Consider the following 13202-nt stretch of genomic DNA (forward strand, 5'->3'; position numbering starts at 1 on the left):
TGGGGGGTTTTAATAAATGGGAAAAGTTGCCATTTGTTGAGTGTTTATTTCATACCAGGCATCGTACTTACTGTTCTGTGCATTAACTAGCTGAATCCTTATAAGAATCCTTTGCAAGTCATGTTTCTTCATTCCTGTTCTATAGATAAGGGAACTGAGGCTTAGAGAGGTTAAGTGATATATATAAGGCCACACAGCTTCAAAGTGGTACAACCGGGATTTGACCCCAGGTCCATCTGACTCCATAGCTTTGGTCATACTGTGGTTCCTTAACATAGGAAATAGACCTACAGGGGCACCTGGGTGGCTCAGTTAGTTAATAAGTGTCTGCCTTTGGCTCAGGTCATGATCCTAGAGTCCTGGGATGAGCCCCGCGTCAGGCTCCCTGCTCAGTGGGGAGTCTGCTGCTCCCTCTCCCTCTGTGCCTCCCCCCACCCTGGTTGTTTTCACTCTCTCTCTCAAATAAATAAAGAAAATTAAAAAGAAAAGAAAAAGAACTAAGCCAATGGATATTTGTATATTTTTTAGTATTTCAAGGTACCTCTGTGAAATTTTTCAGGAAAAATTTTTCAGGAAAAATTGTCCAAGTCTATTTATTATATATATGTCTTAGTCTAGTATTTACTGAGAGCATTTCTTAGAATTTATTTTTTCCTCCTGTGCAGAATTTATTTTTTTCCTCCTAAGCTAGCCTCCACCTTCCTCCCTCTCTGAGCCAGGGGTATGTGTCTTTTAAAAAATTCTCCCAAAGGGGTGCCTCGGTGGCTCAGTCAGTTGGGCATCCAGCTCTTGAGCTCAACTCAGGTTATGATCTCAGGGTCATAGAATTGAGCCTCGCATCACACTCAGTGTGAAGTCGGCTTGAGATTCTCTCCCCCTGTCCCTCCCCACACTCCCGTGCCCTCTATCTCTAAAAGAAAATAAAGTCTTTAAAAATTCCCCCCGAAAGAATAATGTGATCTCTTGTGTATTAGCTTTAGTTATCATAGTATTGTTTTAGTGACTTAGTGAATTTGTAAGAAGCTTGGCTCCTGTGGAACACAGTAACATCTGATGGATGGTGACGATGATGGTAAATAATGATTTACAGTTACATAGAGAGGACCACGGGACAGATGCTGAGCTGAGTGCTTTCCATGTATTAGCTCATCTTAGTTCTCTAAACAATTGAGGAAGCATTGTGAAGAAGCAGGTGCAGTAAGACTGCTTTTGAGAAGTTTAGCTGCAAAAAAGAAGGGGATCTTTTTAAGGGGTGTGTGTGTGTGTGTGTGTGTGTGTGTGTGTTGTGTGTTGTGTGTGTGTTTCAACTCCTGGTTTTGAAGGAGATATATTTTAGTTTGTCTAGCTTTTTATTATAACAGTAATGTTTGCTCATCATGAAAACTTCAACTAGTATAAGAATATACATTATAGGGGGCACCTGGGTAGCGCAGTCGTTAAGCGTCTGCCTTCAGCTCAGGGCGTGATCCCGGCGTTCCGGGATCGAGTCCCACATCGGGCTCCTCTGCTGGGAGCCTGCTTCTTCCTCTCCCACTCCCCTGCTGTGCTCCCTCTCTCACTGGCTGTCTCTCTGTCACATAAATAAATAAAATCTTAAAAAAAAAAAGAATATACATTATAAAAAATAAAAGTCCTCTATCACACCCCTTGCTTTTCCTTATTCCTGATCCCAGAGATAATGACCCTTATGCATTCACTGTGTTCCACCCAGATGTTTTCTCTGCTTGTAAAAATATATATACATATATTTTTCTCTTTTTTACATATAAATGGTATAATACACAATTTTTGGATCTTGCTTTTATGACAGTGTATCTTATATTTTATATACATATTATTTTTAAGCATTGGGTGGTGTTCCATTTTACTAATTTGCTGTAATTCATTTAATTTTCTCTCATTGACGAACAAATGAGCGGTCTTCACTTTCTCATCATTCTCATTATCACAAACAGTGCCCTTGTGAGCATGATTAAAATTTAAATATTTGGTGCATACTGCTACTTATTGTTTCAAAAGAGTTTACCAGTTGTTACATTCTTACCAAGAGTATGGGGGAATTTGTTTGCCTAGGCCTGAGAGATAGTCTTTATTTACTTTTCTTTTTCTTCCCTTCCTCTTCCTTTTTTTTTTTTTTTTTTAATAACGGGAAGAGACTGGAGAATGAATTCTGAAAAAGCAACTAGGGAGCAGAGGATTGGAGGGCTCAGAGAGAGCAGATAATCGATAAGGAAGGGCTAGGGGAAGATGAGCTCCAGAGTATATGCTTAGCCAGGAGCAGGAATCTGTTCTTGGGTTCTAACAGGGTGGAGGGCGTGGGGGTGGGTGTGCACATGCCCCGGCAGGTTTGCTGGTTTGGAGGCAGATGCGCGAGGGAGCTTCTTTACCACAGTGAGTAGATCATTGAGAGTGACGTTGGAGGTTGTGGGCATGGTAGCTGAAGGAGAGGGAGGAGGATTTGAAAAGGCTGTTGCGAAGAATGGGGGTGGAACCGGACACGGCCATCTAGTAGGATCACTACACAGCAGGGAGCGTCCACTCTGCAGGTGCATTTGGTTCTCATTATTTGCCGTAGTTGAATCCTATAAATAGCAAACCCTGCACCACTGCTTCTAGGGGAAGTACAGGATTAGCTTTTGGTCACAGCTTTTCTGTCACCTGATCGATATTTAACCTTATGTGTATTTCTGTTTCATGACATCTTATTTAATTTTTTTATTTATTTAATTTATTTTTTTAAATTTATTTATTTAATTAATTTTTTTAAAATTAATTTTTTAAAATTAAATTTAAAAAATAAATTTTTAAAAATTAATTAATTTTAATTTATTTAATTTTTTAATTTATTTAATTAATTCCTGTTGATTCATTAACACGGAACTCTTGGCCAACAGCATTGTAACTTAAGCCTGATGAAGCTTATCTAACACGCGTCTTCTCCATGAGGCACATGACAGCCTTCTTACACTTGGGGACGCTAGCCAGTCCTTCAGCACTGTGCTTGGAGGCCATTTTAAATAGCAAAATCACCAACAGAAAGCACAGACTTGAAAAATGTACTGAAGGGCGTTTCTCGTTCTAGATGGAAAACAAGAAGGCAGAGAGAGCGTTGCCTTCTTCGACCTCAGCTGGGACCTTGCACGATGGGCAGCTCCCATTTTTCGCCGCTCTGTTCGTGCATCTGTTTCCAAACACGACGAGTACTGTTTTTGGATTACAAATAAATTTTATCAAGTAGATGAATTTGCAAACAGGAAATTGTGAATAATGAGGATGAACTGTATGTCTTTTTTCCACTTTTTTTCCCCCCTCAGCAACAGTCCCTAGACCAGGTGCAGGCTAGGGGGGTCCAGGGGATAATGGAATTTTGTCAGGCATATGTTTTAGGAAGGACGTGAGGGCAACAATTTAAAAATGTTGGCAAGAAACTGCTTTCAGTGGTTGCTAGGGAAGGAAGGCTCTGTGTGAGGGCGGATGCTAGGGGAAAAGTACAGGGATCAATGGGAGGTACTAGACTTTTCAGTGAGATTGAGGAAGAAGTGTGTATAGGGAGTAACTGGGTTAGCAGACTGAATAGGAGGATGTCTTCATAGGGCTGGATGTTTCCATTTAGTAGTTGAGAGGCTACGTGTGGTTCCTCATGGGACAAGATTCATGAGAGTAACTGAAGTGGAGAAGAAATGCAGGGAGCAGAGGAGCCGGGGTCCTTTGACAGAATGAGTCATCGTGCACATGACGGAACTACTCAGGAGAGAGGAAGGAAGAAGGGAAGCCAGAGCTTAGCGTCTGATGAGTGAGAAGGGCTTTTCAGGAGAGTGGTGTGTGGGGTGATTAGGACGAGTGGGTAATGCAGCCACATGACACAGAACTCACAGGAGCAGGGGTCTAGGCAGTAACCCCTCCTGGGCCTCAGAGGGATAGAAAGTGAGAGAAGGAGCAGTCTCCACTTGAGAGAGGGCTTGAGAGGGGTGTGTTACATATGCCTTTGAACAAGGAGTTGGATGATGTAGGAGATTGTTTATAAAGCAGAGGGTTCCAGAGAGCATGAGACATAGTGGAGATTGTGGGGCCAGAAGGTGGGAAAGTTGACTCAGGAGGAAGCTCAGAGCAGTATGACCCTGAGGGACTAGAGGGAGAAGTCACTAAAGGGTCTTGTTTCTTAGGCATTGACCAGAAACTGTGGAGTGTGAGGCACAGTAGGCTGGCCTAGCTCTGAGACTGAGGAGAGAAGCAGCCCGAGCTCCTCCTGGCTGTGGGGTTGATGAGGGGCAGGGGGCCGCCACCTACCCTTCTGAAGAGACTGTACTTCCCAGGAGCCCCCATCTTGGCTCTGCAGAGGGATTCTGGTCTCTCTGGAGGGAGTCAGCTCAGTTGTAAATCTTATATATAACATAGCAAGACATTCTAATTGAAAAAATATTCGTATAGAAGATGAAATATAAAAAGCCCATCCTTCCCTTTTGGCCTCTCCCTTCTCATTCCCACTTATCAGGAGAAATCTTTGTCAATATTTTGGTTTATGTTACCAGACCATTTTTTACTGTGAATTTACATTTGTAGGTGCATGTGTAAGTATGTACATAAATGTGTGTGTATAAATATATATACTTATGTGAATATATGTCCACACATAACAACACGTCTGTGCACACACATAAAAAGACACATGGCTTCACATGTATATAATTTTTCTCCTACACTGACTCATGCTGTACAGAATGTTTTGCCACTTGGATTTTAACAGTATGTTTCAGAGGACTTTCCATGGCAGTAAATAAACAGCTCCCTTATTATTCAGGGATAATTGCCCTGGCTCTGTGCTCTCGTCTCAGGCTTCTGGTTCTAGCTTCTGCAGGGCAGGTGCTCCTAGAGTGTGTGGAGCTCTGGCGTGTCGTGTCATTTCGTTCCACTTGAACACATCTGCTGTGCTAGTGGCAAGGAGATTGAGAGGCTGAACTCTCTAAGAGCCCAAGGCAGAGAGTGACCCAGCTGAGGCCTCCTAAATGCATGCCACCTTTTAACTCAGAACTTCCCCAAGCGGAACCCTTTAGACAGATGCATGCATTACATAATGTGAGTTCTTCCCGGCATTCCGGGGAACCTGTCTCATCTAAGTATGAACTCAGGAAGGCTTTTCTTTCTCCCAAACCAGCTACTGGTAGAGAGGAGAAGCTATTGACTCCCCTCTGTGTACCAGCCTTGGTCTGGCTGGATGTCACTGTCTGCAGAGCTCTGGGAAGGCCGAGAGCCAGCATTCAGCCAGTGGACAGCAGGGCGTCCACCCTGGGACTCGGCAGGGGCTGCGTACCCTGTGCGGGCCGGCTCCTTCCCTGCTGGCTCTCCTTGGTGACACATGCTGGTACAGTAAAAAGAATGGAGAGAGGACATGTATGTGTGGGAAAATCATTCTTCACCCAGTATCTGTGTGCTGCTAATATAACTGGGAAGGATGCCAAAACCCTGCAGCTCAGCTCTTCCCCATGAATCGCCTTTGCCTTTAGATTTTGTCATTTTGTTCCCTGGCTTTTGTTGCTGTTAATGAGGGTGCTTTGATTAATATAGGCTATGTCACACTTGATGTCCATGCTTATTTTTGCACTGAAATCAATAGATTTTATTTTATTTTGCAAGTAAATGTTGTACATAGATATTCTGGGTATTTTGGATTTCTTTTTGTGTTTTTTAGTCAGCATGCTTTACCTATTTCAGGTTTGTGGATACCGGATAAAGTTGCACTTTGATGGATATTCTGATTGCTATGACTTCTGGGTAAATGCGGACGCTCTGGATATTCACCCGGTGGGCTGGTGTGAGAAAACTGGCCATAAACTCCATCCTCCAAAAGGTATTGTCACTTTTTTGTTTCATATTTTAAATTCTGTAAAAATTTCTTTCCTACATGGTGATTTGGAATTTTAAGAATTCAGACTTTATTATGATTCAGATAGGCCCAAATTCAAGCTTATTGTTTATGAAGGAAAATGTTCATTAAAGTGAAAGAAATGTAAAAAGTAGAATCCTGTTTAAGACAATAAACTATGTCCGTGTACTTATTTATATATAAAATAACATTTGATTGATACTTAATTTTGAATACAAATTTTAGTTACAGATTTCTTCCATACACACACCCATGCGCACACACACACACACACACACACACAGAGTTGACTCTTGAATAACACAAGAGTTAGGGGCGCCATCTCCCAGCACAGTTGAAAAGCCACATGTAACTTTTGACTCACTAAAAACTTAGTTACTAATAGCCTACTGTTGACCAGAAGTTTTACTGGTGATATAGTCGACACATGTTTTGTATGTTACATATATTATATACTATATTCTTACAATAAAGTCAGCTAGAGAAAAGGAAACATTATTAAGAAAATCATAAGGAAGAGAAGATACGAATAAGTGGACCTGTACTGTGCAAACCTGTGTTATTCAGGGCCAAATATATATATCCTTGAAAAAAACGCATTTGAAAATTTAGTTCTAGCCTGTTTACACGACTAAGTTTACTTACTGATATTTCATTATATAGAAAATCTCAAGAAATTATGCATTGAATTCATGAATCTTAATATTTAGGATATTGGAAAGGAGAATACAGGACTAAAAGCTGGTTTAGGTGGGGATTGAATTAATAGCAATTACTTTTTTATTCTTGAGTTCTTTATAGTACAGTCTGCCAGTGATTCTGCGTTTTTCATTTTTACGTAAAGATCCAAGAATAACAGATAACCATCATTTTCAGTCGATCCCTAATGTATTTAATAGTATCTTATTTCTTTCCTTTCTAACTGTTATGTTCAGTATTGTTTACTCGATGTCAAAGATCCAGGTGACTAGTGTGATGTTTTTGGCCTGTCTCAGGACTCTCATTTTTTCATGAACTAGCCATCCTTTGGTTTTAAGTGGTAAATTAATGGCAGTGGCAGAATGGTATTTTCAGATGGCTGAAGGATTAAACAAAAATGCACAGAAAAAAATGAGGGTGAAAAAGAAAATCTGCTGGCCTTTATATAAATTAACCTCTTATGTGTGGCAAATTATTAGCTGATCTTTTCATGCTGCCTTCTGGACTTTAATGGAAGTAGAAGAGAGCATATGAACAGATAAAATAAAACACTCAATTTCCTTTTTAAAGGAAATGTTGGCTTCAACAACGTTAAATGTGAAATTGTGTGCATTAAGGCAAGGACATTTCCATTATTGTAATGTGCCAACATGCTTACTTCATAAATCTTGAATTGTCATTCTTGTGGTGATAGGCTAAAAAGATTTTATCTGTTTTATTACTCTTTTCTCCAGTTTCCAACTTGTTCCTACAAGTGAGTTTCCCAAAATAGAACAGGTGAGGGGAAAATAAAGATTTTGACTCCTCCGGCTCACTCGTCTACTGCTGAGCAGTTCTGCCTAAATACTGATAGAAATGGCCTGGTAATAAGAAGGAGCAGACCTGAGTATAATATGTGTTTGCTTCCTTTTACCTTTTCTTTATATCCATTATCATTCATTCAGAATTGAAAAAAATAATACGGTTTGTTGGAAAGAAACACAGCCTGTGTAAGAAAATCCATAGTTATGAATTATGAGTTAAATTTTGTCGTTTTAAAAAATCGATTGTTTGATTTCAGCATGTTGGAGTTGTAGTTAAAAGCGGGAATGGAAAATTAATTGTGGAATATTTTGACATTTTCCTAAGTCTGTATATATGTGCCTATCCTAGGTTACAAAGAAGAAGAATTTAATTGGCAGACCTATCTTAAGACATGCAAAGCTCAAGCTGCTCCCAAGTCATTATTTGAAAATCAGAACATAGTAAGTACATCAAAAATACTTTTCCTTTCAAGGGAATTGACTTTTGAGTGTTTCATAGGATAAATTAAAAGTGATAACAAGAGACTGTAGTAAATTTTATTGCTTTGGTAAATAGAGCACTCTTAATTAAACTTTAAAATTAGCTTAATATCATCATGAATAAATATTTCTTAGGCAAATCATGGTTATTGTGTTTTATTGAAAGTAGAAGGTAACATAGTATGAAACCCTGGTGTAATTTACAGTAAAGTACATAAAAAATGAAATTGGGATAGTTTATTGTGAGTGCCCCTTGCTTAGAGTGCTGTTCACATGGGATTCGTGCAGCGAGATGAGTGTAGCCCTGTTTGGATTTGCATGCTAGGGGTGATGATTCACCTTCACTCCAGCGTGTAGCTTTATTTTGCCGTGTAACAGAAGGAAAGTCTGGATGTGTATGTATTTTCCACTTTTTTGACCTGTATTCCCACTTTCCATTGCGTGTTCCCTGTTCCGTCACTGAAGAAGCCCAACATGTTACACTCTTCTTCCTTGTCCATGTTCTGATCTGATTGGAATTAACAGAGAGCAAACAGGTGGAAAGCCAAAATGCCATCTTTATGACAGATAAGGGCTCAGTTGGAGTACATGCACGGCTTCTGTCTGTGGGCGAATGAGCTTCTTGATTCTGCGACCTAGAGTTACGATTTACTGGCCCTTCTGCCCCATCCCCCCAGCCCAGGCACACTGGACCAGGACAGACCTACACTCCTGCAGGGACAGAGCAGGCCCCTAGAGGAGTGGAAACTGCGTGCCCGGTAGGCCCCCTTACTCCTAAGAGTATGACCTTAACTTCCTTCTTCCAGATTCACCAGTCAGGTAACAGTGAGTGAGAATGTAGAAAGAGACAATAATGTTTCAATAATGTGGTTCCCGGGGCGCCTGGGTGGCGCAGTCGTTAAGCGTCTGCCTTCGGCTCAGGGCGTGACCCCGGCGTTCCGGGATTGAGCCCCACGTCAGGCTCCTATGCTGGGAGCCTGCTTCTTCCTCTCCCACTCCCCCTGCTTGTGTTCCCTCTCTCACTGGCTGTCTCTCTCTGTCTAATAAATAAATAAATAAATCTTAAAAAAAAAATGTGGTTCCGTCCAAATGGAAATTAATATTAGGAGTAGGCGGAAACTTTCTCACCTACTCCAAATACCTTCCATTTGGGAAGTGATTTTAACCAGTTGTTTTGAGCATTGGTCTGATGGCTGAAAAAATCTCTGATCAAACTGAACATAAGCCAGGTTGAATTAGAGAACTGAAGAGGGAGGTGTGTGTGTGTGTGTGTGTGTGTGTGTTTAGGTAACTAATAGAGCTAAGGAGCCAGATCATTATTTTAAAATTTCTTAATTGAGAGGAGAGCTTAATTGCTGAAATGTAAATACTGTGTTGTCAGTAGGTATTCTCTGTCAAGACAAGGGAGGGAGGTCAGTTAGGTGGAAAATTCAGCGGGCTGCTCCAAGATTCCTAATCCCTGTCTGGTGCTCTGAGGATGCGTCCAGTCAGGGATTTGATTAACTGCCTTGAACCGTCATCTTCAATTCTGTGCATTGCTAGCACACAACTTAATCTTGGGCTATGTGTTTGATATCCAAGAAGCAATTAGTTTTTCTATTTCTAGATTCTTCTACCTCGGAATATTCCATTATTTGTGGTCAGAGCCCTGGTAAATAATTTCAGGACTTAAATGTATCATCAAGGTGTCCATGTAGCATTAATGCTTCTATTCGCATACGACATATGCTAACATTTTCAGATATGTGGCTGTCTACATTTCTGTAAAAGCAGATAGCTGTATAATTATAGTAATATGAGAGATAACATTTGTTTTGCTTAAAGTGAGTAGAATAGTATCTGTATACTTAAGTCTGGACATACGGTTTTTTTTTAAGAAGGACAGAAATGACTTGTGTGTTACGATTGGCATAACTGCTATCCCAGTACATTTCTCCGAGTTAGGGTAGTTGTCCTCACGCAAGATCCTAGGGAATGTTTGCATTTTACTGCACCTCAGCACTAAATCTTATTGAGCTATTATTGTCTTGTTTCATGTCCCGGGTGGCTGATCATGTTTGGTTTTCCTAATATTACAAACTATTTTAAATGGCTGTATAGGTTCAGCTGGTCCTTTTGGTGCTTTTGTGAATAATATCTGTCGTGTTAGGTAAAAGTTGTAATAATTTGCAGCTTTTCATGTCTGAAGATGACCTACTTTCAGTAGAGTACTCTTTAGAGAGATCTTTTCAGAAATGGGAGTGAACTTTGACTCGTACACATTTTTAACTTAAGTGCATATTTTGTATGAAGTAATTTTCATTGTTAAGTCTGTAATCAAGGACAAGAACAAAAAGTGAACTGTATGGTGAATTACACTTGCCTAACTAGTATAGTTGTCTGACTGCAGTGCCAAAACACATACTGAAATTAATTAAACTCTGTGAGGTTATGGACGTCCTAGTCTTGAGGTCCAGATGTCCAGCTAGTGACTTGGGTGTACCAGCAGGACATTGCTTTCTCATTGCTGCTCGTTGGAAATCGACCCTGCTCTAAAACTAGTCCATGCTCTTTAAATAATGTGAATGCAGCTGACGGATGCCAGGCCTTCAGGCGGGAGGTGTAGAGAGGGTGCAGATCTTGCTGCTAAGTGTGTGCTTATCTCTAATTAAATCTGTGTGTTTCGTAGACAGTGATCCCGTCGGGCTTTCGAGTTGGAATGAAGCTCGAAGCTGTAGACAAAAAGAATCCCGCGTTCATCTGTGTTGCTACGGTAACAGATATGGTGGACAATCGTTTCCTGGTACATTTTGACAACTGGGATGAGAGCTATGACTATTGGTGAGACCTTTTCCGTTGCTGTGTGCTTTCTGTAATGGGTGTACCCAAGGCCACCAGGTTATAGGGTTTGAAAACAATAATAATGCAAAGCTCATAACAAAAAATAACAGTGCCTCGTCCCACTCTTTCCCATTTCAGATTTTTAACTTTTCACCTATTTCATATGGCACGTATTTCTAAATCGTGTCCTTTAATTCAACTTTATGACTTGTATTTTAACTCACTTCCTGCTGTGGAAGTGTGGTTTACCGCCCCCCCACCCCCTGCCCAACACATGTTCACATGCGAGTGCACAGAGATGCATACTTCCCCCCTCGTCCTGGGTGTTGTCTATCATTTTCTGAGAAAATATTTTAATTTTCCTTCACATTTTTATTCCCAGTAGCTAATTTAACCATTTTCAATGGCCAAATACAAATATATTAATTGAGGAATATTGTTTTTAATCCTTAGAGTTTTGGGACATACTGCATAAAGTAGTAGGAGCAACATATTGTAAAATTATATAACTATCATTATAATAAAGCCATCATATTTTGATGAAGCAGTTGAAATAATGATTTCCATACCTAATTCATGCTTATTGATCATTACAATTCAGTTTTCTGGTGAAAGGCATTTCTCAGGTATTTAATTCCTTCCTAGAACACTGGCAATGAGAACATATCTTTATAAAATAACTAAAAAAACTAATTATTTTTAGGACAGAATGTACTTTGAGGATTTACTTATACTTTCTTCTACATTTCAGGAAAGCTTGTTTCCTGACCTTACTTTTTAGTATGTATATATTTAAAAATTCAGCAGAGCGATCAAAAATTTCCATTTCTCCTCAAATTGGATTCTTAGACACTTACCAGTTTTACTTACATTGTTTTAAAAAAGAGGCATCGAAAGCCATTTGCTATTCATATTTTTTAAATGCTTTCTATTAAATATTACGTGTGGTTTTTACAGAATTCTTTTTAAGGGTAGGTAAGCAGTTCCATGATTACACCAGATAGAGTCAAGTACTTCTGAATATTTTGGTGTGTTTTTCCCCAGCTTTTTTCTGCAAAGCATAATTTTCCCCATAGCATGTCTTTTTATTCAGTTTGTAATAAAACATTTCATTGAAATACAGATCATTTCAAGCATGTACAGAAGTAGAATAATAGTGACTTGCCTGGAGCCATTTTGCAGCATCAATAATTATCAACTTAAAATTCACTCTTGTCTTCTCTGTATTCCTTCTCCTGAAATCCCAACTCCAGGATTATTTTGAAGCAAATTCCAGACTGCATAGCATTTCATCTGTGTGTATATTTCAGTATGTATTTTAAACACAGGGATTCTTTTCAAATTCATAATGTTATCAATGCCATAATGTTATGAACATACTTAAACGTTCTTCCCAGTTGTCTTAGTTTTGGTTTTTTGTTGCTTTTTTTTTTAGATTTGATGGTTTTAAATCCAAGTGAGGTGGTTGTTTTGATGTTTCTCTCGATCTCTTACTTTATAAATTCCTCCTATTCCTCTCTTTCTCCATCTCTTGTAACTTTTCTTGAAAAAACCAGGGTGTTTGTCCTGTGGAGTCTCCCACAGTCTGGATTTGCTGATTGAATTCTTCCATTGCTTACCATGTTCATCTGTTCCTCGTATTTCTTATTTATTGGTGGTTTTTGTTTCATTCAAAATTATCTGTACCTAACTTGAGTGTAGGAATTGATGAGAAAACTTTAAATTTAGTAACACCATAACTCTGTTGTGAGGTCGAATGTGTTTCTCCCCTGCTGTGTCTGATGAGTTATGATGGTGACAGTACCAGAGTGATGACCAGATCCATTAATAAAGTGATACTTTGGGGGCACCTGGCTGGCTTAGACAGAAGAGCTTGTGAATCTTGACCTCAGGGTCATGAGTTCGAGGCCCATGTTGGGTGTAGAGATTACCTAAATAAATACTTTTTAAAAATCAGTGATAAATTAAAGCAATTACTAGAATTTGTTAAAATGAGCGCTTTTTATTTTTAAAGTTCTGATTCATTTAGGGAGATTTTTATTTTTTAGCTTTTGTCTGATTTAAATAAAATGGGTAAATGTTTGTCATTTTTGTGGTCTTACAAGTATTGGAGAGTTTTAAAAGTGTAAGTTGTTTATTTGACATAGGATGTGTTTCCTTTAAAAACATTCTTCTGAAAAAAAGTAATGAAAAGCCTAGAAGACTTTGTCACATTCATTTTTCTTTGATGCCAAATGCCTAGGGAATAGGAAAGATACTGGGTTCTTTTTTTAGAAAGAGCAGGGGAAAAAATGATCTCTTTTAACACTGATTTTTATACTTTTATGAGCACAAACTAATTATTTTTAGGACAGAATGTACTTTGAGGATTTACTTATACTTTTAACTATTGACATGAAATCATATTTTGTTAATTGTCAGAAAAAGAGTACAGTGTGTTCTCTTTCTTAATATGCAATTATGGCACATTGAAAATTGCTTAAATGCACTGGAATTTCTCCAGCTTTATTAAATATTAT

At 39.1% G+C, this 13202-nt stretch overlaps 1 protein-coding gene across 2 annotated transcripts in view; it reads left to right on the forward strand.

Annotated features, from left to right (window-relative positions):
* The window catches only part of L3MBTL3 (L3MBTL histone methyl-lysine binding protein 3), a 111738-nt gene that overhangs the window by 38970 nt on the left and 59566 nt on the right, over nt 1–13202 (forward strand). For both annotated transcript variants that reach the window (XM_008691113.2, XM_008691114.2), the window contains 3 exons: nt 5710–5845; nt 7733–7824; nt 10532–10683. In XM_008691113.2, coding sequence (XP_008689335.1) covers nt 5710–5845; nt 7733–7824; nt 10532–10683 — 380 coding nt within the window. The remainder of the gene's footprint in view (nt 1–5709; nt 5846–7732; nt 7825–10531; nt 10684–13202) is intronic.

This window comes from Ursus maritimus, unplaced genomic scaffold, assembly GCF_017311325.1.
Source record: "Ursus maritimus isolate PB19 unplaced genomic scaffold, ASM1731132v1 scaffold_13, whole genome shotgun sequence".
NCBI lineage: Eukaryota > Metazoa > Chordata > Mammalia > Carnivora > Ursidae > Ursus > Ursus maritimus.